Source organism: Leptonotus elevatus, chromosome 1 (genome assembly GCF_054856555.1).
Source record: "Leptonotus elevatus isolate MCC_2025b chromosome 1, RoL_Lele_1.0, whole genome shotgun sequence".
In the NCBI taxonomy this organism is placed as follows: Eukaryota; Metazoa; Chordata; class Actinopteri; order Syngnathiformes; family Syngnathidae; genus Leptonotus; species Leptonotus elevatus.
In genome coordinates, this window is record NC_141239.1 from 35243350 (window position 1) to 35270037 (window position 26688).

At 38.4% G+C, this 26688-nt stretch overlaps 3 protein-coding genes and 4 non-coding genes across 7 annotated transcripts; 5 read left to right on the forward strand and 2 right to left on the reverse strand.

Moving 5' to 3' along the window:
• Nucleotides 1-10111: 10111 nt before the first annotated feature.
• On the reverse strand, nucleotides 10112-12271 carry LOC147181834 (metalloproteinase inhibitor 2-like). The gene is made up of 5 exons (XM_086077377.1): nucleotides 11985-12271; nucleotides 10913-10995; nucleotides 10738-10840; nucleotides 10456-10577; nucleotides 10112-10297 (listed from the first exon to the last, which is right to left on the reverse strand). The coding sequence occupies exons 1-5, from the start codon at nucleotides 12112-12114 to the stop codon at nucleotides 10112-10114; spliced, it is 624 nt and encodes a 207-aa protein (XP_085933503.1). The 5' UTR covers nucleotides 12115-12271.
• Nucleotides 12272-16475: 4204 nt separating this feature from the next.
• On the reverse strand, nucleotides 16476-17951 carry LOC147181835 (metalloproteinase inhibitor 2-like). The gene is made up of 5 exons (XM_086077494.1): nucleotides 17825-17951; nucleotides 17339-17418; nucleotides 17154-17262; nucleotides 16832-16953; nucleotides 16476-16664 (listed from the first exon to the last, which is right to left on the reverse strand). The coding sequence occupies exons 1-5, from the start codon at nucleotides 17949-17951 to the stop codon at nucleotides 16476-16478; spliced, it is 627 nt and encodes a 208-aa protein (XP_085933620.1).
• A 680-nt stretch (nucleotides 17952-18631) lies between these two features.
• LOC147181836 (metalloproteinase inhibitor 2-like) lies at nucleotides 18632-20378 on the forward strand. The gene is made up of 5 exons (XM_086077625.1): nucleotides 18632-18761; nucleotides 19513-19595; nucleotides 19662-19764; nucleotides 19925-20046; nucleotides 20190-20378. Exons 1-5 carry the CDS (start codon nucleotides 18632-18634, stop codon nucleotides 20376-20378), a joined length of 627 nt encoding a protein of 208 aa, XP_085933751.1.
• A 1432-nt stretch (nucleotides 20379-21810) lies between these two features.
• Nucleotides 21811-21898, forward strand: trnay-gua (transfer RNA tyrosine (anticodon GUA)). Its single transcript is given in 2 exon segments — nucleotides 21811-21847; nucleotides 21863-21898. It is a non-coding gene; the product is annotated as a tRNA-Tyr (tRNA).
• A 93-nt stretch (nucleotides 21899-21991) lies between these two features.
• trnac-gca (transfer RNA cysteine (anticodon GCA)) lies at nucleotides 21992-22100 on the forward strand. The gene is made up of 2 exons: nucleotides 21992-22028; nucleotides 22065-22100. It is a non-coding gene; the product is annotated as a tRNA-Cys (tRNA).
• Nucleotides 22101-22438: 338 nt separating this feature from the next.
• On the forward strand, nucleotides 22439-22526 carry trnay-gua (transfer RNA tyrosine (anticodon GUA)). Its single transcript is given in 2 exon segments — nucleotides 22439-22475; nucleotides 22491-22526. It is a non-coding gene; the product is annotated as a tRNA-Tyr (tRNA).
• A 2449-nt stretch (nucleotides 22527-24975) lies between these two features.
• trnay-gua (transfer RNA tyrosine (anticodon GUA)) lies at nucleotides 24976-25063 on the forward strand. Its single transcript is given in 2 exon segments — nucleotides 24976-25012; nucleotides 25028-25063. It is a non-coding gene; the product is annotated as a tRNA-Tyr (tRNA).
• The last annotated feature ends 1625 nt before the right edge of the window (nucleotides 25064-26688 follow it).

Below are 26688 nucleotides of genomic sequence, written 5' to 3' on the forward strand. Positions count from 1 at the left end.
AACCCTAGCCCTAGTTTTAAACCCTAATTTGAAACCTTAGCCCTAGTTTAAAACCCTTATTTGAAACCCTAGCCCTAGTTTAAAACCATTATTTGAAACCCTAGCCCTAGTTTTAAACCAAAATATGAAACCCTAGCCCTAGTTTAAAACCCTAATTTGAAACCCTAGCCCTAGTTTAAAACCCTAATTTGAAACCCTAGCCCTAGTTTGAAACCCTTATTTGAAACCCTAGCCCTAGTTTAAAACCCTAATATGAAACCCTAGCCCTAGTTTGAAACCCTAATTTGAGACCCTAGCCCTAGTTTGTTACTTTAATATGAAACCCTAGCCCTAGTTTAAAACCCTAATTTGAAACCCTAGCCCTAGTTTTAAACCCTAATATGAAACCCTAGCCCTAGTTTGAAACCTTAATTTAAAACCCTAGCCCTTGTTTGAAACCCTAATTTGAAACCCTAGCCCTAGTTTGAAACCCTAATTTTAAACCTTAGCCCTAGTTTGAAACCCTAATATGAAACCCTAACCCTTGTTTGAAACCCTAATTTGAAACCCTAGCCCTAGTTTAAAACCCTAATTTGAAACCCTAGCCCTAGTTTTAAACCCTAATTTGAAACCTTAGCCCTAGTTTAAAACCCTTATTTGAAACCCTAGCCCTAGTTTAAAACCCTAATTTGAAACCCTAGCCCTAGTTTGAAACCCTAATTTGAAACCCTAGCCCTAGTTTAAAACCCTAATTTGAGACCCGAGCCTATGTTTGAAACTCTAATTTGGAACCCTAACCCTAGTTTGAAACCCTAATTTGAAACCCTAGGCCTAGTTTGTTACTTTAATTTGAAAACCTAGCCCTAGTTTTAAACCCTAATTTGAAACCTTAGCCCTAGTTTAAAACCCTTATTTGAAACCCTAGCCCTTGTTTAAAACCCTTATTTGAAACCCTAGCCCTAGTTTTAAACCCTAATATGAAACCCTAGCCCTAGTTTAAAAACCTAATTTGAAACCCTAGCCCTAGTTTGAAACCCTAATTTTAAACCTTAGCCCTAGTTTGAAACCCTAATACGAAACCCTAATCCTTGTTTGAAACCCTAGCCCTAGTTTGAAACCCTAATTTGAAACCCTAGTCCTAGTTTGAAACCCTAATTTGAGACCCTAGCCCTAGTTTGTTACTTTAATATGAAACCCTAGCCCTAGTTTAAAACCCTAATTTGAAACCCTAGCCCGAGTTTAAAACGCTTATTTGGAACCTAGCCCTAGTTTAAAACCCTAATTTGAAACCCTAGCACTAGTTTTAAACCCTAATATGAAACCCTAGCCCGAGTTTAAAACGCTTATTTGGAACCTAGCCTTAGTTTAAAACCCTAATTTGAAACCCTAGCCCTAGTTTTAAACCCTAATATGAAACCCTAGCCCTAGTTTGAAACCTTAATTTAAAACCCTAGCCCTTGTTTGAAACCCTAATTTGAAACCCTAGCCCTAGTTTGAAACCCTAATTTTAAACCTTAGCCCTAGTTTGAAACCCTAATATGAAACCCTAACCCTTGTTTGAAACCCTAATTTGAAACCCTAGCCCTAGTTTAAAACCCTAATTTGAAACCCTAGCCCTAGTTTTAAAACCTAATTTGAAACCTTAGCCCTATTTTAAACCCCTCTTTTGAAACCCTAGCCCTAGTTTAAAACCCTTATTTGAAACCCTAGCCCTAGTTTTAAACCCTAATATGAAACCCTAGCCCTAGTTTAAAACCCTAATTTGAAACCCTAGCCCTAGTTTAAAACCCTAATTTGAAACACTAGCCCTAGTTTGAAACCCTAATTTGAAACCCTAGCCCTAGTTTAAAACCCTAATTTGAGACCCGAGCCTATGTTTGAAATCCTAATTTGGAACCCTAACCCTAGTTTGAAACCCTAATTTGAAACCTTAGCCCTAGTTTTAAACCCTAATTTGAAACCTTAGCCCTAGTTTAAAACCCTTATTTGAAACCCTAGCCCTAGTTTAAAACCCTAATATGAAACCCTAGCCCTAGTTTAAAACCCTAATATGAAACCCTAGCCCTAGTTTGAAACCCTAATTTTAAACCTTAGCCCTAGTTTGAAACCCTAATTTTAAACCCTAGCCCTAGTTTTAAACCCTAATTTGAAACCCTAGCCCTAGTTTTAAACCCTAGTCCTAGTGTTAAACCCTAGTTTTAAACCCTAGCCCTAGTTTTAAACCCTAATATGAAACCCTAACCCTTGTTTGAAACCCTAATTTGAAACCCTAGCCCTAGTTTAAAACCCTAATTTGAAACCCTAGCCCTAGTTTTAAACCCTAATTTGAAACCTTAGCCCTAGTTTAAAACCCTTATTTGAAACCCTAGCCCTAGTTTAAAACCATTATTTGAAACCCTAGCCCTAGTTTTAAACCAAAATATGAAACCCTAGCCCTAGTTTAAAACCCTAATTTGAAACCCTAGCCCTAGTTTAAAACCCTAATTTGAAACCCTAGCCCTAGTTTGAAACCCTTATTTGAAACCCTAGCCCTAGTTTAAAACCCTAATATGAAACCCTAGCCCTAGTTTGAAACCCTAATTTGAGACCCTAGCCCTAGTTTGTTACTTTAATATGAAACCCTAGCCCTAGTTTAAAACCCTAATTTGAAACCCTAGCCCTAGTTTTAAACCCTAATATGAAACCCTAGCCCTAGTTTGAAACCTTAATTTAAAACCCTAGCCCTTGTTTGAAACCCTAATTTGAAACCCTAGCCCTAGTTTGAAACCCTAATTTTAAACCTTAGCCCTGGTTTGAAACCCTAATATGAAACCCTAACCCTTGTTTGAAACCCTAATTTGAAACCCTAGCCCTAGTTTAAAACCCTAATTTGAAACCCTAGCCCTAGTTTTAAACCCTAATTTGAAACCTTAGCCCTAGTTTAAAACCCTTATTTGAAACCCTAGCCCTAGTTTAAAACCCTAATTTGAAACCCTAGCCCTAGTTTGAAACCCTAATTTGAAACCCTAGCCCTAGTTTAAAACCCTAATTTGAGACCCGAGCCTATGTTTGAAACCCTAATTTGGAACCCTAACCCTAGTTTGAAACCCTAATTTGAAACCCTAGGCCTAGTTTGTTACTTTAATTTGAAACCCTAGCCCTAGTTTTAAACCCTAATTTGAAACCTTAGCCCTAGTTTAAAACCCTTATTTGAAACCCTAGCCCTAGTTTAAAACCCTTATTTGAAACCCTAGCCCTAGTTTTAAACCCTAATATGAAACCCTAGCCCTAGTTTAAAACCCTAATTTGAAACCCTAGCCCTAATATAAAACCCTGGCCCTAGTTTAAACCCCTAATTTGAAACCCTAGCCCTAGTTTAAAACCCTAATTTGAAACCCTAGCCCTAGTTTTAAACCCTAATTTGAAACCTTAGCCCTAGTTTAAAACCCTTATTTGAAACCCTAGCCCTAGTTTAAAACCCTTATTTGAAACCCTAGCCCTGGTTTTAAACCCTAATATGAAACCCAAGCCCTAGTTTAAAACCCTAATTTGAAACCCTAGCCCTAGTTTTAAACCCTAATTTGAAACCTTAGCCCTAGTTTATAACCCTTATTTGAAACCCTAGCCCTAGTTTAAAACCCTTATTTGAAACCCTAGCCCTAGTTTTAAACCCTAATATAAAACCCTAGCCCTAGTTTAAAACCCTAATTTGAAACCCTAGCCCTAGTTTAAAACCCTATTTTGAAACCCTAGCCCTAGTTTGAAACCCTAATTTGAAACCCTAGCCCTAGTTTAAAACCCTAATTTGAGACCCGAGCCTATGTTTGAAACCCTAATTTGGAACCCTAACCCTAGTTTGAAACCCTAATTTAAAACCCTAGGCCTAGTTTGTTACTTTAATTTGAAACCCTAGCCCTAGTTTTAAACCCTAATTTGAAACCTTAGCCCTAGTTTAAAACCCTTATTTGAAACCCTAGCCCTAGTTTAAAAACCTTATTTGAAACCCTAGCCCTAGTTTTAAACCCTAATATGAAACCCTAGCCCTAGTTTAAAAACCTAATTTGAAACCCTAGCCCTAGTTTGAAACCCTAATTTTAAACCTTAGCCCTAGTTTAAAACCCTAATATGAAACCCTAGCCCTAGTTTAAAACCCTAATATGAAACCCTAGCCCTAGTTTGAAACCCTAATTTGAGACCCTAGCCCTAGTTTGTTACTTTAATATGAAACCCTAGCCCTAGTTTAAAACCCTAGTTTTAAACCCTAGTCCTAGTGTTAAACCCTAGTTTTAAACCCTAGCCCTAGTTTGAAACCTTAATTTAAAACCCTAGCCCTTGTTTGAAACCCTAATTTGAAACCCTAGCCCTAGTTTGAAACCCTAATTTTAAACCTTAGCCCTAGTTTGAAACCCTAATATGAAACCCTAACCCTTGTTTGAAACCCTAATTTGAAACCCTAGCCCTAGTTTAAAACCCTAATTTGAAACCCTAGCCCTAGTTTTAAACCCTAATTTGAAACCTTAGCCCTAGTTTAAAACCCTTATTTGAAACCCTAGCCCTAGTTTAAAACCCTAATTTGAAACCCTAGCCCTAGTTTGAAACCCTAATTTGAAACCCTAGCCCTAGTTTAAAACCCTAATTTGAGACCCGAGCCTATGTTTGAAACCCTAATTTGGAACCCTAACCCTAGTTTGAAACCCTAATTTGAAACCCTAGGCCTAGTTTGTTACTTTAATTTGAAACCCTAGCCCTAGTTTTAAACCCTAATTTGAAACCTTAGCCCTAGTTTAAAACCCTTATTTGAAACCCTAGCCCTAGTTTAAAACCCTTATTTGAAACCCTAGCCCTAGTTTTAAACCCTAATATGAAACCCTAGCCCTAGTTTAAAAACCTAATTTGAAAACCTAGCCCTAGTTTGAAACCCTAATTTTAAACCTTAGCCCTAGTTTAAAACCCTAATATGAAACCCTAGCCCTAGTTTGAAACCCTAATTTGAAACCCTAGCCCTAGTTTGAAACCCTAATTTGAAACCCTAGCCCTAGTTTAAAACCCTAATATGAAACCCTAGCCCTAGTTTGAAACCCTAATTTTAAACCTTAGCCCTAGTTTGAAACCCTAATTTTAAACCCTAGCCCTAGTTTTAAACCCTAATTTGAAACCCTAGCCCTAGTTTTAAACCCTAATTTGAAACCCTAGCCCTAGTTTTAAACCCTAGTCCTAGTGTTAAACCCTAGTTTGAAACCCTAGCCCTGGTTTTAAACCCTAATATGAAACCCTAGCCCTAGTTTAAAACCCTAATTTGAAACCCTAGCCCTAGTTTTAAACCCTAATTTGAAACCTTAGCCCTAGTTTAAAACCCTTATTTGAAACCCTAGCCCTAGTTTAAAACCCTTATTTGAAACCCTAGCCCTAGTTTTAAACCCTAATATAAAACCCTAGCCCTAGTTTAAAACCCTAGCCCTAGTTTAAAACCCTAATTTGAAACCCTAGCCCTAGTTTGAAACCCTAATTTGAAACCCTAGCCCTAGTTTAAAACCCTAATATGAAACCCTAGCCCTAGTTTGAAACCCTAATTTTAAACCTTAGCCCTAGTTTGAAACCCTAATTTTAAATCCTAGCCCTAGTTTTAAACCCTAATTTGAAACCCTAGCCCTAGTTTTAAACCCTAATTTGAAACCCTAGCCCTAGTTTTAAACCCTAGTCCTAGTGTTAAACCCTAGTTTTAAACCCTAGCCCTAGTTTGAAACCTTAATTTAAAACCCTAGCCCTTGTTTGAAACCCTAATTTGAAACCCTAGCCCTAGTTTGAAACCCTAATTTTAAACCTTAGCCCTAGTTTGAAACCCTAATATGAAACCCTAACCCTAGTTTGAAACCCTAATTTTAAACCTTAGCCCTAGTTTGAAACCCTAATTTTAAACCCTAGCCCTAGTTTTAAACCCTAATTTGAAACCCTAGCCCTAGTTTTAAACCCTAATTTGAAACCCTAGCCCTAGTTTTAAACCCTAGTCCTAGTGTTAAACCCTAGTTTGAAACCCTAGCCCTGGTTTTAAACCCTAATATGAAACCCTAGCCCTAGTTTAAAACCCTAATTTGAAACCCTAGCCCTAGTTTTAAACCCTAATTTGAAACCTTAGCCCTAGTTTAAAACCCTTATTTGAAACCCTAGCCCTAGTTTAAAACCCTTATTTGAAACCCTAGCCCTAGTTTTAAACCCTAATATAAAACCCTAGCCCTAGTTTAAAACCCTAGCCCTAGTTTAAAACCCTAATTTGAAACCCTAGCCCTAGTTTGAAACCCTAATTTGAAACCCTAGCCCTAGTTTAAAACCCTAATATGAAACCCTAGCCCTAGTTTGAAACCCTAATTTTAAACCTTAGCCCTAGTTTGAAACCCTAATTTTAAATCCTAGCCCTAGTTTTAAACCCTAATTTGAAACCCTAGCCCTAGTTTTAAACCCTAATTTGAAACCCTAGCCCTAGTTTTAAACCCTAGTCCTAGTGTTAAACCCTAGTTTTAAACCCTAGCCCTAGTTTGAAACCTTAATTTAAAACCCTAGCCCTTGTTTGAAACCCTAATTTGAAACCCTAGCCCTAGTTTGAAACCCTAATTTTAAACCTTAGCCCTAGTTTGAAACCCTAATATGAAACCCTAACCCTTGTTTGAAACCCTAATTTGAAACCCTAGCCCTAGTTTAAAACCCTAATTTGAAACCCTAGCCCTAGTTTTAAACCCTAATTTGAAACCTTAGTTCTAGTTTAAAACCCTTATTTGAAACCCTAGCCCTAGTTTAAATCCCTAATTTGAATCCCTAGCCCTAGTTTGAAACCCTAATTTGAAACCCTAGCCCTAGTTTAAAACCCTAATTTGAGACCCGAGCCTATGTTTGAAACCCTAATTTGGAACCCTAACCCTAGTTTGAAACCCTAATTTGAAACCCTAGGCCTAGTTTGTTACTTTAATTTGAAACCCTAGCCCTAGTTTTAAACCCTAATTTGAAACCTTAGCCCTAGTTTAAAACCCTTATTTGAAACCCTAGCCCTAGTTTAAAACCCTTATTTGAAACCCTAGCCCTAGTTTTAAACCCTAATATGAAACCCTAGCCCTAGTTTAAAAACCTAATTTGAAAACCTAGCCCTAGTTTGAAACCCTAATTTGAAACCCTAGCCCTAGTTTAAAACCCTAATTTGAAACCCTAGCCCTAGTTTTAAACCCTAATTTGAAACCTTAGCCCTAGTTTAAAACCCTTATTTGAAACCCTAGCCCTAGTTTAAAACCCTAATTTGAAACCCTAGCCCTAGTTTGAAACCCTAATTTGAAACCCTAGCTCTAGTTTAAAACCCTAATTTGAGACCCGAGCCTATGTTTGAAACCCTAATTTGGAACCCTAACCCTAGTTTGAAACCCCTTATTTGAAACCCTAGGCCTAGTTTGTTACTTTAATTTGAAACCCTAGCCCTAGTTTTAAACCCTAATTTGAAACCTTAGCCCTAGTTTAAAACCCTTATTTGAAACCCTAGCCCTAGTTTAAAACCCTTATTTGAAACCCTAGCCCTAGTTTTAAACCCTAATATGAAACCCTAGCCCTAGTTTAAAAACCTAATTTGAAACCCTAGCCCTAGTTTGAAACCCTAATTTTATACCTTAGCCCTAGTTTGAAACCCTAATATGAAACCCTAACCCTTGTTTGAAACCCTAGCCCTAGTTTGAAACCCTAATTTGAAACCCTAGCCCTAGTTTAAAACCCTAATATGAAACCCTAGCCCTAGTTTGAAACCCTAATTTGAGACCCTAGCCCTAGTTTGTTACTTTAATATGAAACCCTAGCCCTAGTTTAAAACCCTAATTTGAAACCCTAGCCCGAGTTTAAAACGCTTATTTGGAACCTAGCCCTAGTTTAAAACCCTAATTTGAAACCCTAGCCCTAGTTTTAAACCCTAATATGAAACCCTAGCCCGAGTTTAAAACGCTTATTTGGAACCTAGCCCTAGTTTAAAACCCTAATTTGAAACCCTAGCCCTAGTTTTAAACCCTAATATGAAACCCTAGCCCTAGTTTGAAACCTTAATTTAAAACCCTAGCCCTTGTTTGAAACCCTAATTTGAAACCCTAGCCCTAGTTTGAAACCCTAATTTTAAACCTTAGCCCTAGTTTGAAACCCTAATATGAAACCCTAACCCTTGTTTGAAACCCTAATTTGAAACCCTAGCCCTAGTTTAAAACCCTAATTTGAAACCCTAGCCCTAGTTTTAAAACCTAATTTGAAACCTTAGCCCTAGTTTAAACCCCTCTTTTGAAACCCTAGCCCTAGTTTAAAACCCTTATTTGAAACCCTAGCCCTAGTTTTAAACCCTAATATGAAACCCTATGCCTAGTTTAAAACCCTAATTTGAAACCCTAGCCCTAGTTTAAAACCCTAATTTGAAACACTAGCCCTAGTTTGAAACCCTAATTTGAAACCCTAGCCCTAGTTTAAAACCCTAATTTGAGACCCGAGCCTATGTTTGAAACCCTAATTTGGAACCCTAACCCTAGTTTGAAACCCTAATTTGAAACCTTAGCCCTAGTTTTAAACCCTAATATGAAACCCTAGCCCGAGTTTAAAACGCTTATTTGGAACCTAGCCCTAGTTTAAAACCCTAATTTGAAACCCTAGCCCTAGTTTTAAACCCTAATATGAAACCCTAGCCCTAGTTTGAAACCTTAATTTAAAACCCTAGCCCTTGTTTGAAACCCTAATTTGAAACCCTAGCCCTAGTTTGAAACCCTAATTTTAAACCTTAGCCCTAGTTTGAAACCCTAATATGAAACCCTAACCCTTGTTTGAAACCCTAATTTGAAACCCTAGCCCTAGTTTAAAACCCTAATTTGAAACCCTAGCCCTAGTTTTAAAACCTAATTTGAAACCTTAGCCCTAGTTTAAACCCCTCTTTGAAACCCTAGCCCTAGTTTAAAACCCTTATTTGAAACCCTAGCCCTAGTTTTAAACCCTAATATGAAACCCTATGCCTAGTTTAAAACCCTAATTTGAAACCCTAGCCCTAGTTTAAAACCCTAATTTGAAACACTAGCCCTAGTTTGAAACCCTAATTTGAAACCCTAGCCCTAGTTTAAAACCCTAATTTGAGACCCGAGCCTATGTTTGAAACCCTAATTTGGAACCCTAACCCTAGTTTGAAACCCTAATTTGAAACCTTAGCCCTAGTTTTAAACCCTAATTTGAAAACTTAGCCCTAGTTTAAAACCCTTATTTGAAACCCTAGCCCTAGTTTAAAACCCTAATATGAAACCCTAGCCCTAGTTTAAAACCCTAATATGAAACCCTAGCCCTAGTTTAAAACCCTAATATGAAACCCTAGCCCTAGTTTGAAACCCTAATTTTAAACCTTAGCCCTAGTTTGAAACCCTAATTTTAAACCCTAGCCCTAGTTTTAAACCCTAATTTGAAACCCTAGCCCTAGTTTTAAACCCTAATTTGAAACCCTAGCCCTAGTTTTAAACCCTTGTCCTAGTATTAAACCCTAGTTTTAAACCCTAGCCCTAGTGTTAAACCTTGATTTTGAACACTTGCCATTATTTGACTTGGGTTAAATTAGTAAACACCAGGTCCAAAAAAAAAAAAAAAAAAAAAAAAAAAAAAAAAAAAAAAGTCTTAAGGTATTAGACATGAAAAGTAGCTATCAATTTTTTTCTAGACCAATGTTAAGTTTCTACTACTGCTGATAAATGGCTAAATTAGTCAAGTATCATTTTAAATTTTTCAGCTACTTACTCATGATTGCTCACAGAGGTAAACTTCACCACATTTTTGCTTGTGAGTGACTGAGGAATTCAGGGAAGCTTTTTTTTTTTAACCCAATCTTGGACCAGTTTCAAATTCTGTTTATCTGGGAGATATTCCAGACAAGTGTTTGATGAGCATCTCATCTTTAGCAGTCTTTGCCACCCGTCCTAGCTTTTTTTGAAACATGTTGTAGCAATAAAATTCCAAGTGAATTTGCTAGAAACAATGATAAACTGTTTGAACATCAAGCATCTTGTCTTTGTAGTTTAGGTTGAAAATCATTTGCAAAACATCTAAACTTAATTGAGTTTGTACTTCAAGAGTCACCAGTGCTGAAGAAAAGAGAAAAGCCTGTATCGAGGTAATTTTTTATTTATTTACAGTTATCCTTTCCAGACCCGTCAGCCGCCCTGTACCAGGCACAACATCCATTGCTGCTCTTGATGCAAGCAAAGTTTTGGGCCTGCTCACCAACGCCCATCTTCCCCAGCAGGAAGTCTGTCCACAAGCACTCACTTGGGCCGGTCATGCAGCACGGGAAAGAGAAGCAGGACTTGATCTGTGGGTGACCAAGGACAGGGATTTAAGAAACACGCCACGCCAATAAGTGATAAAGCAGTTGGCACTTGTCCATGTGTTTATAGTGGACAACATCTACTAATATGAGGGGCCTCTAACAGTATAAACAAAGTAGAGGCTAAAAACCAGTTGTGTTACCGTGCAATCGCAGCCCTCTGCATAGCGGGACAAAAGATTATTTTGTGTAGTGCTCAAGGCATCCCATGGCTCAATGAAGGAACACAGGTTGACATGCAGTGTGCCATCAAACCGCAGTATGCCTGTAATTTAAGAGGAAGGTATTAAGGGGACAGGGAAAACTTCAGTTTATCAAGTAAAATCAAAAATTGTCAGGCATTTTTGTAAGCATTCAAAGGCTGACATTTCAGCATTAATAGTTTGAGTTGACATACTGGAGAAAGTTGAGCAAGCTTTATATACCCATGAGTAGATATTCAGCGCCCTTGGCCAGAGTGACGCCACATAATGCAGAATTGGGTCCAGTGTAGATGGCAGCAAAAAGCTTTTTTACTCCCTTGAAGGTCTGAAAAACAAAAACAAAGAGTCAGGTCCAACACACATGCATGAAGATGCATTTATGTCAAAAGTATCTCACCGTCAAGTGTTGGATGTCATACTTGGTGGGTCGACCTTTACCTTGTGCGCCAGGTATCACTCCGAGAATCTTGGCCCTGATGACTAGAAAGACACGTTTTCAAAAAGATGCATTAAAACCCAGAGGGGCATCCAGGTTGGAGGATTTGGGGCCAAGACAGAAGCACAGAACCACACAAAGAGCTTATTTTAAATGTACACGTTTAACTCATTCAGTTTCATTGATGGCTATAGACGTCAAATTAATTTGAAATATTTCTATTAGTTCTATTATTATATTAGTTCAACCCCATTTTTGTTAGAGTATGAAAACCTAGAAAAAATATATATTGTTCATTTCGAACATATATAAAATGTGTGATTAATTGAGAGTTAACTAGTGAAGTCATGCAACAAATTATGAAAAATGTTGATCGCCTGGAGCCCCTATTTTTATAATCTTTCTTTTGTTAAGTAATTTTATTTGTTTTTAATAATGTTTTCTTAAAAAAAAAGAAAAAATCACAGGCATCAGGCGATTCCATTTTTTAATCATAATTAATCGCATGACTTTACTAGTGAGCTCATGAATAATCACACATTTTAAATCTGTTCTAAATGTACAATAAAAAAATGTCTAGGTTTTCACATTCTTGTTAACAAAAATGGCAAAAAATGTTCAATAGAAATAGTTCAAATTATTTTTTGACATCTATAGTCATCAATGGCAATGAATGAGTTAACATGATTTAAAAAAAAAATAAAAATAATAATGTATTACATCAACTGAAACTTCTTCACCAAATGGCCGTAAGTAGCAGTGTTTTTGAATATTCAACCAACTGCAAGACTTAAAAAGATACAAATAAGACTAGACATCACAAACAGTACAGCCATCATTGAGAGCACCTGCTTCCCATTGACATACAAGCAAGTTGCTAGCTTTAAGCCTAGCCTGCTAAATTTAAAAAGGAATCTTCACTTATATTGGCACCCATTTTGCCAAATTAAATTAGAATTTATCCCAACAAACCCAAAAAATAAATTTGAGAATTATTATTTTTATATGATAAAGTTCATTATGTTCAACTCACCAACAACGTCTGTTCGGCAATACACCTGCTGCGGATGAATCGGGAAACAGCTACAGGCTTCTGCTCCTTCCTCTTGGAGCCCCCACAAGCACAGCAGCACCAGGGGCAGCACAAATGTCTTCCAGCTCATCCTTCAAGGGAACAAAGTAAGAACAAGAAAACGCACATGCTGTTCCACAAACAACTCGGTTGCTCTCTTCTGTCACAAGAGGAGGTTTACTCAGCTTGAGCTGCGGTTGACAAAGGCTTTATAGCTGCAGACTCCACCCACAATTAAGGACCACGTGACGTGCACACACTGATTAGTAACTGCTTTCGCCTGACACTTTTATAACCAACAAAGTTAAAGAAATTTCTTGTAAAAGGATACATCGATTTTATCCAACACGTTTCATCCATCCATCTGCTTATCCGAAGTCGGGTCGCAGTTTTAACAAGCTTCAACATGCAGAAATTTGACAGAAATGTGAAGTTTTTGTGTTGAGGACTTCACACACTAATTGATGACTGCTTTCACCTGTCACTTTCATCACCAACAACATTAAAGACATTTCCTCTGAAATTATACATTCATTTTATCCAACCAGTTTTTACCCGCAGAAATTTGAGAAAGATATTAATTGCAGTTTTTGTGATGAGGTAAAGAAACGTTGGCTTATTTATTCTTGTCTTGTCCACACACAAAATCAGTTTTAGTGTAAATTGCCACCATTTATTACATCTACTGTATATACCCACTTCTTCTTTTAAAATGTTTTATTTAGTGTTACTGAACATGAAAAAACTGCCTGCTCACAATTTTATCAAATTAACATTTATTTAAAATTATATATTCATAGTAATAGCTGTAATAAATATTGCAAACCTTATATTTATCGGGGTATCATCTCTTGTTTGATTTTTCTTTTATATGCTTTGTAACTTCACTGGTGTGTTAAGTGAATTTGAAGTTGTACTGTGTAGCCTGCTCTTAAGTAAATATTTTTAAATTTAAGTTTGTCACCTGACACACCTGATTCATACCTTTTATAGAGCAAAACACACACACACACACACACGTATATATATATATATATATATATATATATATATATATATATATATATATATATATATATATATATATATATATATCATGAAGCATTGGTTCAGCTTCTCACAACAGCACTCGACCTACACACATTTAAAATGTAGAGGATCTTGTCATTTTATTTTAAGTATCGAGGTGTACCTGAGTAACAACTATTGTTTTCAACATTCTTTTTACATTTCACATTTTCCTCTTCATATGTCAAGATATACAGATCCCATCATGAGTGATGAAAATCAGTTAATTACAAGACAAAAAAAAAACAGATTGGGTATAGTGTTGCTTGCGTCAAGAAAACTCTCATAAGCTTTAAAGCATAGCAAACTCTTGAAAATGCAGCTTTTGCTTCTTTTCACTCATTGCCTGGATTCAACCCTCCCGACCCATAATGCCTTACTCCAGCATGGAAAGCTGTAGCTTTTGTCTGGAAGCAATCCCTCTTCAAAACTCTGTATTCCAGATACGGGTAAGTGGGTTTGGGAATGGAATGAAAAAAAAAAGAGGGGGGAAAAAACTTGATAATAAAATCATAATCATCATCATATGATAATAAAATGAGTAGCAGAGGCAGTGTGGGGGTGGGTCCTCAATTGATCACGTTACAAATTGAGTACCCGCTCGTTTTCTCGGGTTGGGAGGGGCAGGTGCTTGGAGAGCAGAATGACCTAGAACTACTCATAGAGGGGCGAATGGAGCAAAACACCCCTTATGCGATGTTTTTGGCAAGGAATTAGCATTTTAACTCTTTGACTGCCAGACGTTTTCAGAAAAGGGATGCCGTCAGTGCCAGCCGATTTAAGCATTTTGACTGATCTTTCAAGGTCCACAGAAAATGTTCTGTTTGGACTATGGAAACACACATGCTACCAAATGAAAGATTGGACTTTCATATTTCATCAGAAAAAAAAGTTTGTTTCTACCTTATTCCGTTCTTTAGTAATCAACAATAGAAAATGGTTAGTTTGAAAATACGAAGAAATCAAGCTTTTAGTGAAACGATATTATTTCATGCACTCTAGTGAATTTTACACTTCTTTTTGTCCATGAATGATGCCACAAACACCTAAATAGTGCTTTACTTCTATAAAACACTACCACCAAGAATGAAAAAGTGTTTTTTGATAGCAAAATACGTTTATTTACATTCAACAGTGTAACAATTTGACAACAATTTGGCAAACTATTTACAAATGTGTGCAACTGTGGTGCTATTTACAAATATGTAGATGTTTCAACGACAGTTTTTCTTTTTGTGTAACACTCCCCTGCGTGCAAGGAGACGCAACAGGATTTGCACAACAGATTAGTTTCACTGCGATTGCCTCTTCGCGTGCAGAAGCTACACTTTCTTGCAGGCCGTTTTTTCCGGGGAATAGCAAGTATATACTGCAGTGTGTGTTGCCATCAAGTCTAATATCAGGATCATGATACGGTTACGTTACGGTGGTGTTACGTCTGGCTTCCTCATGTCCTTCAGTTGCTATACCGGGTGGTAAGAGATGTTCTGATCCATCTTATCCACTCCATTCATGGTGGTATCGTAGTCCAGAACCAGTGTCTTCTCCGTGATCAGACTGTACCCGCTCCTCCGATGAATATGCATTGGACTCGGGGACTTCATTGTCCGATCGAATGTCCGCTTGTGCAGCTCCGGCGTTAGCAGCGCTAGCCGGTGAGGCTTTATGACGTGAGAATAAAGGCCGCGTCCAACTGTGGCGTCCAACTGTGGCGTCAACCTCGGGATTCACCATCATCATCATCATCAATGTGCATTGGTCGATGCTTTTCAACAACTCTCCATCGCCCGATCGAATGTCCGCTTGTGTAGAAGTACCCGGTCGGTTGTTGTGCGCGTTTTCCGGCGTTAGCAGCGCTAGCCGGAGAGGCTTACTACGTGATCATAACGGTCGCGTCAAGGCTTCCAACTTTGGCGTCAAGCTCGGAGTCATCATCATCGTCGACATCAATGCGCTTTTTAGTATTGATCGATGCTTTCCGTCTTTGAAAAAAATGCTCAAGCGTGAGCTGCTTGCAACCGGTTGCCATTGTTGTATCATCACACTATCACACATCAACACTCTAGCTCCGCCTCACGTCTTCTACTGACGCCCACGGTGGGCGGCCCACCCAACCTTGTGCAAAGAGAGTCATCGCTGCCATCTAGGGGCCAAAACGAGTCATTATACTAACTAGATCTGCTTGATACTTTCAGCACAGCTGCCCAAGGCTTTCCTCCACCCGTTTCCCAAAAAAAACAAAAAAAAAACATAGTGAATGTCTTTTAACGTCCTCGGCGCCCCTCCGTAGGTTTTTACTAAACGTTTTATAACGTTTATGGCGGTCAAAGAGTTAACATGGCAGAAAGGTCCAAAAAGTTGTTACTGACCCTTTAAGATCAGAATTGGATTCCTTGTGTCAACGTACAGAAAGTGTCATACAGTAATTTAAGAGTAAAGTAAGCTGAGATATAACCTTTACTCTTTTAATTGTGGGCCATTTTGGATTGTATTCATACCAGCCACTAGGTGTGCATCCATGGATTTTTGAAAACCTTAGGCCAGGGGTGGGCAATCTCGGTCCTCGAGGACCAGAGTCCTGCTGCATGTTTTGGATATATGATCAGCTTATCAGCAACCTCAGCGTAAGCCTGATAACAGGAAATGATCCTGTTGATTGGAATCAGCTGTGTTGGAGTAGGGAAACCTCCAAAACCTGCAGGACTCTGGTCCTCAAGGACCAAGTTTGCCTTGGGCTTATATCAAACACCCTGCCAGAAATCAAACTTTTCCACAAGTGCACAATTTTCATGAAATCCCTCCAAGCTAAAAACAGGTGAGCACTGACCTGTTACCTCAACTGATGTAATTTTGTCGACAGCTAGGGGCAAAATGGATGCCCTGATAGAGCGAACAGGTAGATTTAGCTGCTAAAGTCATAGTCCACAAATGCAATATCAGAATGCCGTGTTAAAACTAGTGGGGCAAAAGTTTTAACTTCCCCATCTAAAGCCATAAACAGTAATGAACCCATGCCAATCACAGCATTTTGACCTCCAAAATTGTGAGGAAACTAAAAGCAGCCATTAGCTCAGGCTTGCCCAATCCTGGTACTAAAGTTCCAGGTGTTAGATATTTCAGTCCTCGACACAACCGATTCTAAAGATCAGGAGCTTGCTTTGTATCAATCAAGTGTGTTGGAGGATGAAACGTCCTAAACTTTTGGGACTCCGGTCCAAGGAAGTCTGGACTAGTTTTAAAAGTCATCTTCACCGTAATGAATTCAGCTCACATTGGTTGTACATGTGGCCATCATAGTTAAAAAACAAAACAGATGTACATTAGAGGCAGCCAGGACTTAATGGTCAGAGAAAAGAACACACTGATTTGTATTTTTATTTTGACTTAATGACCTTTTAAAGCTGGGTATTCTTTTTTAGAACCCCTGTACCAGGCACAATAGCCCTTGCTGTTCTTGATGCAAGCAAAGTTTTGGGCCTGGTCACGACGGCCCATCTTGCCTGGCAGGAAGTCTGTCCACAAGCATTCTTTTGAGGTAGTCATGTGGCACGGGAAGGAGAAGCAGGATTTGATCTGTGGATGATAAAAAAATTACACACACTTGACAGATTAAGCATTTAGTGTTTGTCCATGTGGGCAATATGGGGCTGCTAGAAAGCTTATATAAAACCAATTCCCAATGCTTCATTAAAAAAAAAATATATATATATATATATAAAAAAATCCAGTAGTGTTCTTACCACGCAATCGCAGCCCTCCCTGTAGCGGTACAGAAGGTTCTTTTGCTCAACACTCACAGCATCCCACAGCTGATGGACATCGCACGAGTTAACATGCAGTGAGTCATCAGAGTGCAGCCAGCCTGTAATGGCAGAAAAAGAAAAAAGGAAATAAGCCACATGTCTTAAAATCTAATAAAGAACATACATCCATCATCCAAAACTTGTGCTCATTCAGGTCGCAGGGTGTGCTGAGGCCTAGCCGCCTTATCACATGTTAATAGGTCATCATTAGATGGACCATGTAATCGATAGTTTTCATATGGGGGCGGGTCTTTCATACCCATGAGTAGATATTCAGTTCCCTTGGTCAGAGTGACGCCACATAATGCAGAATTGGGTCGAGTGTAGATGGCAACAAAACGCTTCACCGTTTTAACACCCTTGAAAGTCTGAAAAACAAGTTAGATTAATGTCCAATTTGCATTGCTCATAAAAAAAAGTACATGAAAATATTTCGAGTCTCACCGTAATGTGTTTGATGTCATACTTTGTGAGTGGACCACCTTGTGTGCCAGGCATCACTCCAACAACCTTTGCCTTAATGACTAAATAGACACAAATCGAAAGCAAAGACTTTCTTGTCATGTTTAAATAATTCATTCATTGCAGTTCTACAAAATAGTGAAAATTGAAATGGCATCCAAAACACATTTCCATCAATTTTCTTAACCGCTTGAAGCAAAAAAAACAAAACATTGTCAATCATATCATTTTGAATAAAAAATAAATAGAATCGCACAAAAAAAGCAATCGGAATCAAATCGTGAGACATTCAAAGACTCCCTAATAGAAATGGTAAAAAAAAAAGAAAAGTTTTTTCATACAAACACATAAGCTACTCTACAAATGTACTCCGTAGCATATAAACCATTTAAAAAAAAGAATGTATTTTTTTATTTTTTTAAAGGGAGTATTAACTATTGACTGAAAGTAGAGTCCTTTTCTACATACCGACATCTGCATGGCAATACACCTGCTGTGGATGCGTCGGGACACAGCTACAGGCTTGCGCTGCTTCCTCCTGGAGCCCCCACAAGCACAGCAGCACCAGCGGCAGCACAAACGTCTTCCAGGTCATCCTGAAACCTTCAATGAAACAAAGTCTAAACAAATTAGAAGGTTTTGGTTGCTTGTCGAGAGGAGAAGCGTTGTTTTGCCACAATAAGTTTACTCTAGTTGAGCTCAGGTAGACGAGGGTCTTTTTATAGCTGTAGACTCCGCCCACAATTAAGCGACAACACTTCCACACACTGATTGATGACTGTTTTCACCTGAGACTTTCATCACCAACAAAATCAAAGAGATTATCTAAAAAAAAAAATGATGCAAAGATTTTATCCTATTAGTTTCTACCTGTAGAATTAAGGTAACGAAAAGTTGGCCCATTTGTTCTGGTCTTGTCCATGCACAAAATAGCAAAATAACATTCATTAAACCATATTATTTAGGAAGAATGTGTGAATTTTTTTTTCTCTTTCAGATATTCTACAGTATATTCATGAATCCAAAATTCTGCATAAATGATACATAAAGTGTATGTATCATTTCTGATATATATATATTTTTTGCTTTTAATTTCGTTAGTTACAGCTGAAAGCAGTCATCAATCAATGTGTGCACGTGACAATTTTGCTTAACTGTGGGCGGAGTCTGCAGCTATAAGAAAAAGGCTCCCGTCCACATGAACTCAAGCAGAGTGAACCTCCTGTTGTGACACAATGTGTTGCTTTTGGCGTTGCGTTATTGAAGGTTTTCAGGATGCGCTGGAAGAAGTTTGTGTTGCCCCTGGTGCTGCTGTGCTTGTGGGGGCTTCAGGAGGAAAGCGCACAAGCCTGTACCTGTTTACCACTGCATCCGCAGCAGTTGTATTGCCAGGCAGATGTTGTTGGTAAGTTAAACAAGAGTCCACTTGCAGTCATTAAAAAAAGAAAGAAAGAAGGTATAAGGCAGTCTGCAAATTCCAATCGATGGTGACCTATTTTATCCATGGGAATTTTTTTCTCATCCCCTTGCTCCCCGAGCCACCAGTTCTGTGGTTCTGCTACTTTATCACAAAATGGCTTTAAACAGGCCTTTTATTAACTAGACTTTAAACCTAGCCAGTTAAGTAGGGAATTGCAGGTGTTGCTAATAGCATTAGGGCAGTTTACACCCACGTTCCAATTGTAGGACAACTTCTACTCCCGTCACAAAACGGTTAAGTAGGGAATCAGGTGTTTTGTAATGTTGCTTCTAGTCTAATTTATGACCATGACTTACTCAAAACCTTTAGTGTTGATTGCAATTCCAAAATGTTCAAAGCTAACACTTTCACTTGGCTAAGTAGTAAAATCCAGGTGAATTAACCATTTCACATCACTTTCTTCTCCACTTTGGCAATAGTTTGAATTGGCCTGTAGCCTTTGTTTTATAGCTTTTATAGGCACTTTAGACATTTGGTTATGGCATTTCACACAATTGTCTGTTTACTTTGTAGAACCGAAGTCATAAATGAATGTGATTACTACTACACGATGCTAAATACTTTTAAAGAAACACCCGTCTTTTGTTTGGATTTGCGCTGCTGTCTTGGGGCACCAAATCCTCCACTTTGGATGCACATTTGGGTTTTAACGCATCTTTTGAAAACTTCTTTCTAGTCATCAAGGCCAAGGTTGTTGGAGTGATGCCTGGCGCACAAGGTGAAGGTCGACCCACCAAGTATGAGATCCAACACTTGACGGTGAGTTGCTTATATATTTATCTTCATGTACATTATACATGTTGGAGATTAATCTTTGTTTTTCAGACCTTCAAGGGTGTTGAAAGGCTTTTTGGAGCAATTTACACAGGACCCAACTCTGCAGCATGTGGAATCACTCTGACCAAGGGCGTTGAATATCTATTAATGGGTACAAAGTTAGAATTTTTCTCCCATTATAGAAAATGTTATTCCATAGTTAAACCATTGACTATTAGGAAACTCTCTTTTTAGACCTTATGTGTATTTTATGTCCTTTACTTTATTGTATCTATTGAGTGCATGTTTTTTTTCCTCTTGTGCAAATGCAGGCAGGCTGCAGTTTGACGGCACGCTGCATGTCTCCCTGTGTGACTTCTATCAGCCGTGGGATGCCTTGAGCGACACGCGAAAGAATGTGTTGGACCGCTACGGAGAGGGCTGCGATTGCCCGGTAGGAATTGATTTGTAGCAGTCACTTATTTCAGATGTTCTCTAATTCAACACATACATGCGCAGCGACTGCTTTATCTATTAAGCAACCTAGTAGTCTGGTTTGAACATGTTGCTGAAATCCCTTTCATTGGTCACCCACAGATAAAGTCCTGCTTCACCTTCCCATGCTGCATGACCAGCCTGACTGAGTGCTTGTGGACGGACTTCCTGCCGGGCAAGTTGAGCAATGGTGTCCTCCAGGCCCAAAACTTTGCTTGCATCAAGAGCAGCAATGGATGTTGTGACTGGTACAGGGGAGCTGTCGGGTCTGAAAAAAGTACCTGGCATTAAAAGGATATGAACCTTAAAATAAATCAATGTTTTTGTGATCTGGCTTTTTTTTTTGTGTGGTTATTTATATCCTAAAAGTTCAATGGTGTAGTGACTTATTTAAAGTTGTACAGTATTTAGTGTTCTGGCATTTCAGATATTCAGACCCTTTTGTATCTTATTGAAACTAAATTAATAAACATACATTAACTTTATCAACATATAAGGGGTAGGACTAGATACGTTTTTTAATTTCTCCTACCCCTTTTGAACATATAAACTATGTTCTTTCTTCCTATTATTGTTTTTCTTTCTTTTTTAACTTCGACTTATATTTTAAACTTGTAATGTTTTTTTTTTGTGTTTACATGTTCAATAAAACCATAAACCAAATTCAAAAACTGTAAATATCACTGTGTGCAGTTTCAGCGTGGTGCAATAGGTGAGCACATTCAGCTGTTAACCTAAAGGTTGGTGGTTCCAGCCCACGCAGCGAACTGCTAGACTTGATTCTGGTGCACTTTTTCAGAGTTTCTAAGGTTGGCTTATGTTCTGAAATTAAAAAACTGTAAATATCACCACTTGCAGTGTCTCTGTGGCGCAATAGGTTAGCGCATTCGGCTGTTAACCAAAAGTTTGGTGGTTTGAGCTGACTCTGGGAAGTGTTACTTTTTCAGAATTTGAATTTGAACGCCTTTTGGCTCATATGTTGAAATTCAAAAACGGTAAATATCTATTTTTGTAGTGTCTCTGTGGCGCAATAGTTTAGCACTTTCAGCTTTTAACCGAACTGTTGGTGGTTCGATCCCACTCAGGGATCTTTTTCAGAATTTCCCTTTGGTTTGAATCTCAGCTTGTTGGCTTATGTCTTGAAATACAAAAACTGTAAATATCGCGACTTGCAGTGTCTCTCTGGTAAAATATCTCTGCGTATTCGGCTGTTAACCAAAAGGATGGTGGTTTGAGCCCACTCAGGGATGTGTTACACTTTTTCAGAATTTCCGTTTGGTTTTAATTTCAGCTTGTTGGCTAATGTCTTGGAATTCAAAAACTGTTAATATCTCTTCTTGCAGTGTCTCTGTGGCGCAATAGGTTAGCGCATTCAGCTGTTAACCAACCTTCGATAGCTGAAAAATGTCACAGTTGCTCTTTGGCGTTTTATACTTTGTTATTGAAATTCCTCAGATGTTCTTGAGTAGAGATTGCAACCTTCGATAACTCGGTTGGTAAAGCGGAGTACTGTAGAAGGTCTAGGTTGAAAACCTTAGGTCGCTGGTTCAAATCCGGCTTGAAGGAGTTTTGGGAGAATTCCCAATCTTAATCACAAATAGGAAATACAATTACATTTCTCCAACTCAACTAAATATACAAATTTAAAAATGTCACAGTTTCTTGGTGACGATTTATACTTTGTTATTCCCATTCCTCAGATGTTCTTGAGAATACAAAGCAACCTTCGATAGCTCAGTTGGTAGAGCGGAGGACTGTAGAAGGTTTTAGTTGAAATTCTTAGGTCGCTGGTTCAACTCCGGCTTGAAGGAGTTTTTGGAGGATTACCAATCTTAATCAATAATAAGAAATAAAAAGATTTGTGGCCAATTCATTCCTCAGATGTTCTTGAGAAGCCACAGCAACCTTCGCTAGCTCAGTTGGTAGAGCGGAGGACTGCAGAAGGTCTCTGTTGAAATCCTTAGGTCGCTGGTTGAAATCATTTGGTCGCTGGTTCAAATCCGGCTCGAAGGAGTTTTTGGAGAAATCCCAATCTTAATCAATAATAGGAAATAAAAATACATTTCTCTAATTCATCTAAATATACAAATTAAAACAATTCACAGTTGCTCTTTGACGATTTATACTTTGTTATCCCCATTCCTCAGATATTCTTTAGAACATACAGCAACCTTCGATAGCTCAGTTGGTAGAGAAGAGGACTGTAGAAAGTCTCGGTTGAAATCCTTAGGATGGTGGTTCAAATCAGGCTCGAAGGAGTTTTTGGAGAATTCCCAATCTTAATCAATAATATCAAATAAAAAGATTTGTGGTTAATTCATTCCTCAGATGTTCTTGAGAAGGCACAGCAACCTTTGATAGCTCAGTTGGTAGAGCGGAGGACTGTAGAAGGTCTCAGCTGATATCCTTAGGTCACTGGTTCGACTCCGGCTCGAAGGAGTTTTTGGAGAATTCCCATTCTTAATCAATAATAGGAAATAAAAATACATTTCTCTTGCTCATCTAAATAAACAAATTTTAAAAATCTCACAGTTGCTCTTTGGCGAGTTATACTTTGTTATCCCCATTCCTCAGATGTTCTTGAAAAGATACAGCAACCTTGGGTAGCTCAGTTGGTAGAGCGGAGGACTGTAGAAGGTCTCGGTTAAAATCCTTAGGTCATTGGTTCAAATCCGGCTCGAAGGAGTTTTTTAAGAATTCCCAATCTTAATCACAAATAGGAAGTAAAAATAAATTTCTCTAACTCATCTAAATATACAAATATAAAAATGTCACAGCTGCAAGTTGACGAGTTATACTTTGTTATCCCCATTCCTCAGATGTTCTTGGCAAGACACAGCAACCTTCGATAGCTCAGTTGGTAGTGCGGAGGACTGTAGAACTTCTACAGTAGAAGGTCTCCGTTGAAATCCTTAGGATGCTGGTTCAAATAAGCTCGAATGAGTTTTGGGAGAATTCCCAATCTTAATCAATAATAGGAAATAAAAAGATTTGTGGCGAATTCATTCCTCAGATGTTCTTTAGGAGACACAGCAACCTTCGATAATTCAGTTGGTAGCGTGGAGAACTGTAGAAAGTCTCTGTTGAAATGCTTAGGTCGCTGGTTCAAATCTCTGAGGAGTTTTTTGGAGAATTCCCAATCTTAATCAATAATAGGAAATAAAAAGATTTGTGGCTAATTCATTCCTCAGATGTTCTTGAGTAGACAAAGCAACCTTCGATAGCTCAGTTGGTAGTGCGGAGGACTGTAGAACTTCTACAGTAGAAGGTCTCCGTTGAAATCCTTAGGATGCTGGTTCGAATGAGTTTTGGGAGAATTCCCAATCTTAATCAATAATAGGAAATAAAAAGATTTGTGGCAAATTCATTCCTCAGATGTTCTTTAGGAGACACAGCAACCTTCGATAGTTCAGTTGGTAGCGTGGAGAACTGTAGAAAGTCTCTGTTGAAATGCTTAGGTCGCTGGTTCAAATCTCTGAGGAGTTTTTTGGAGAATTCCCAATCTTAATCAATAATAGGAAATAAAAAGATTTGTGGCTAATTCATTCCTCAGATGTTCTTGAGAAGACAAAGCAACCTTCGATAGCTCAGTTGGTAGTGCGGAGGACTGTAGAACTTCTACAGTAGAAGGTCTCCGTTGAAATCCTTAGGATGCTGGTTCAAATAAGCTCGAATGAGTTTTGGGAGAATTCCCAATCTTAATCAATAATAGGAAATAAAAAGATTTGTGGCGAATTCATTCCTCAGATGTTCTTTAGGAGACACAGCAACCTTCGATAGTTCAGTTGGTAGCGTGGAGAACTGTAGAAAGTCTCTGTTGAAATCCTTAGGTCTCTGAGGAGTTTTTTTTGAGAATTCCCAATCTTAATCAATAATAGGAAATAAAAAGATTTGTGGCTAGTTCATTCCTCAGATGTTCTTGAGAAGACACAGCAACCTTCGATAGCTTAGTTGGTAGAGTGGAGTACTGTAGAAGGTTTTGGTTGAAATCCTTAAGTCGCTGGTTCAACTCCGGCTCGAAGGAGTTTTTGGAGAATTACCAATCTTAATCACAAATAGGAAAAAAAAAGATTTGTGGCTAATTCATTCCTCAGATGTTTTTGAGAAGAAGCAGCAAACCTTAAATAACTCAGTTGGTAGAGCGGAGGACTGTAGAAGGTCTTTAGGTCGCTGGTTCAAATCCGGCTCGATGGAGTTTTTGGAGAATTCCCAATCTTAATCACAAATAGGAAATAAAAATACATTTCTCCAACTCATCAAAATATACAAATTTAAAAATTTCACACTTGCTTGTTGACGAGTTATAGTTTGTTATCCCCATTCCTCAGATGTTCTTGATAAGCCACAGCAACCTTCGATAGCTCAGTTGGTAGAAGGAGGATTGCAGAAGGTCTCTGTTGAAATCCTTAGGTCGCTGGTTCAAATCCGGCTCGAAGGAGTTTTTGGGGAATTCCCAATTTTAAACAATAATAGGAAATACAAATAAATTTCTCCAACTCAAGGTCTCTGGTGAAATCCTTAGGTCGCTGGTTCAAATCCGGCTTGAATGAGTTTTGGGAGAATTCCCAATCTTAATCAATAATAGGAATTAAAAAGATTTGTGGTGAATTCATTCCTCAGAGGTTCTTGAGAAGACACAGCAACCTTCGATAGCTTAGTTGGTAGAGCGGAGGACTGTACAAAGTTTTGGTTGAAATCCTAAGGTCGCTGGTTCAACTCTGGCTCGAAGGAGTTTTTGGAGATTTCCCAATCTTAATCACAAATAGGAAATTAAAATAAATTTCTCCAACTCATCAAAATATACAAATTTAAAAATTTCACAGTTCCTTCTTGACGAGTTATACTTCGTTATCCCCATTCCTCAGATGTTCTTGATAATACACAGCAACCTTCAATAGCTCAGTTGGTAGAGTGGAGGACTGTAAAAGGTCTCAGCTGATATCCTTAGGTCGCTGGTTCGACTCCGGCTCGAAGGAGTTTTTGGAGAATTCCCAAACTTAATCACATATAGGAAATAAAAATAAATTTCTCCAACTTATCTAAATATACAAATTTAAAAATTTCACAGATGCTTTTTGACGAGTTACACTTTGTTATCCCCATTCCTCAGATGTTCTTGATAAGACACATCAACCTTCGATAGCTCAGTTAGTAGCGCGGAGGACTGTAGAAAGTCTCTGTTGAAATCCTTAGGTCGCTGGTTCAAATCCGGCTCTGAGGAGTTTTTTTTGGAGAAATCCCAATCTTAATCAATAATAGGAAATTAAAAGATTTGTGGAGAAGTGCGGCGCAGGCTCAGAGAGGAAGTCGCTCAGACGAGAGGAAGTCGCTCACGAGATGCTGTGACTATCGCGAGACCTACAGCGAGACCAGAAACCCTAACATGGCGGCGCCCTGCTGCTAAGATAGAACTAGCTCTATTATACTAAACTAATCCAAATTTAACCATCATATATCTTGGCTTTTCTCTTCTCTCTTTCATCCGGCAGATCTGAAATACCACCCAACGTGGAGGACCTTGAACGTTTCATCGACGGATATTTTTACAGCTGCGCGATGGAGGATCCTTCCGTCGAGAAACCGTCGAAGAAACCTTCTTCGAAGAAGAGGAAAAACGATTCAGCGACGGACACGGACGACCTAACCACTACGGACGTTTCGGTCAGTGTGCTGGAGTCCATAAATAAAAAACTTGACGTCCTCGGCCTCATCCTCGAGGACGTCAAAGAATTAAAAGTAAGCATGGAATTCATCAGTCAGCAGGTAAGTGTCCTTAAACAGGAAAATGCCGAGCTACATTCTACACTCACGGCTGTTTCAGCCGAGCTGGAAACTATGAAAAAAGAGAATAAAACGCTAAAAGAAACAGTTTTAGATGTACAATCCCGTAGTATGCGGGAGAATTTAATATTCTCAGGTATATCTGAGAATACCTCTGATAACCCAGAGGTTGAGATAAAAAAATTTATGACGAATTCATTAAAAATTCCTCAGGAGACGGTAAATAACATCTCTTTTGACCGGGTACATCGGCTTGGAGCCCGTAGAGGCAACAAACCCCGTCCTATTATTGCCAAGTTTGAGCATTTTAAACAGAAATTATTTGTTAAAAGTAAAGGACGGGAGTTTAAAGGGACCTCATTTGGAATGAATGATCAATTCCCGAGAGAGATCAATGAGCGGCGAAAGGTACTGTTTCCTATAATGAAACAAAATAGGCAGGAGGGTAAACGGACTACGATAGCCGTTGATAAGTTATATATCGATGGCCAACTATTCCGGAACCCCAATTCCACTCCCTGGCTGTTCTAATTAGCATTGGTGGAACTAAACTTAGTTTGATTACTAGGTGTATACATATACTGTATATGTGGTTATAAAACCAAAAATATGAATACTTATTATGTTTAGGCTATATTATAAATATAATATTAATACACAACTATATCTAAAGTATATTTAAAAAAAAATAATAATAATCTCGCTGGGGTTACTGGTGTATTGTTATGTTTAATCCCCTGTTAATTTCCTTCACTTTCACCGCCCTACTCGTTTTTGCACTGTTTTATTTACTTACACGTTACCTTACACGTTACCTTAC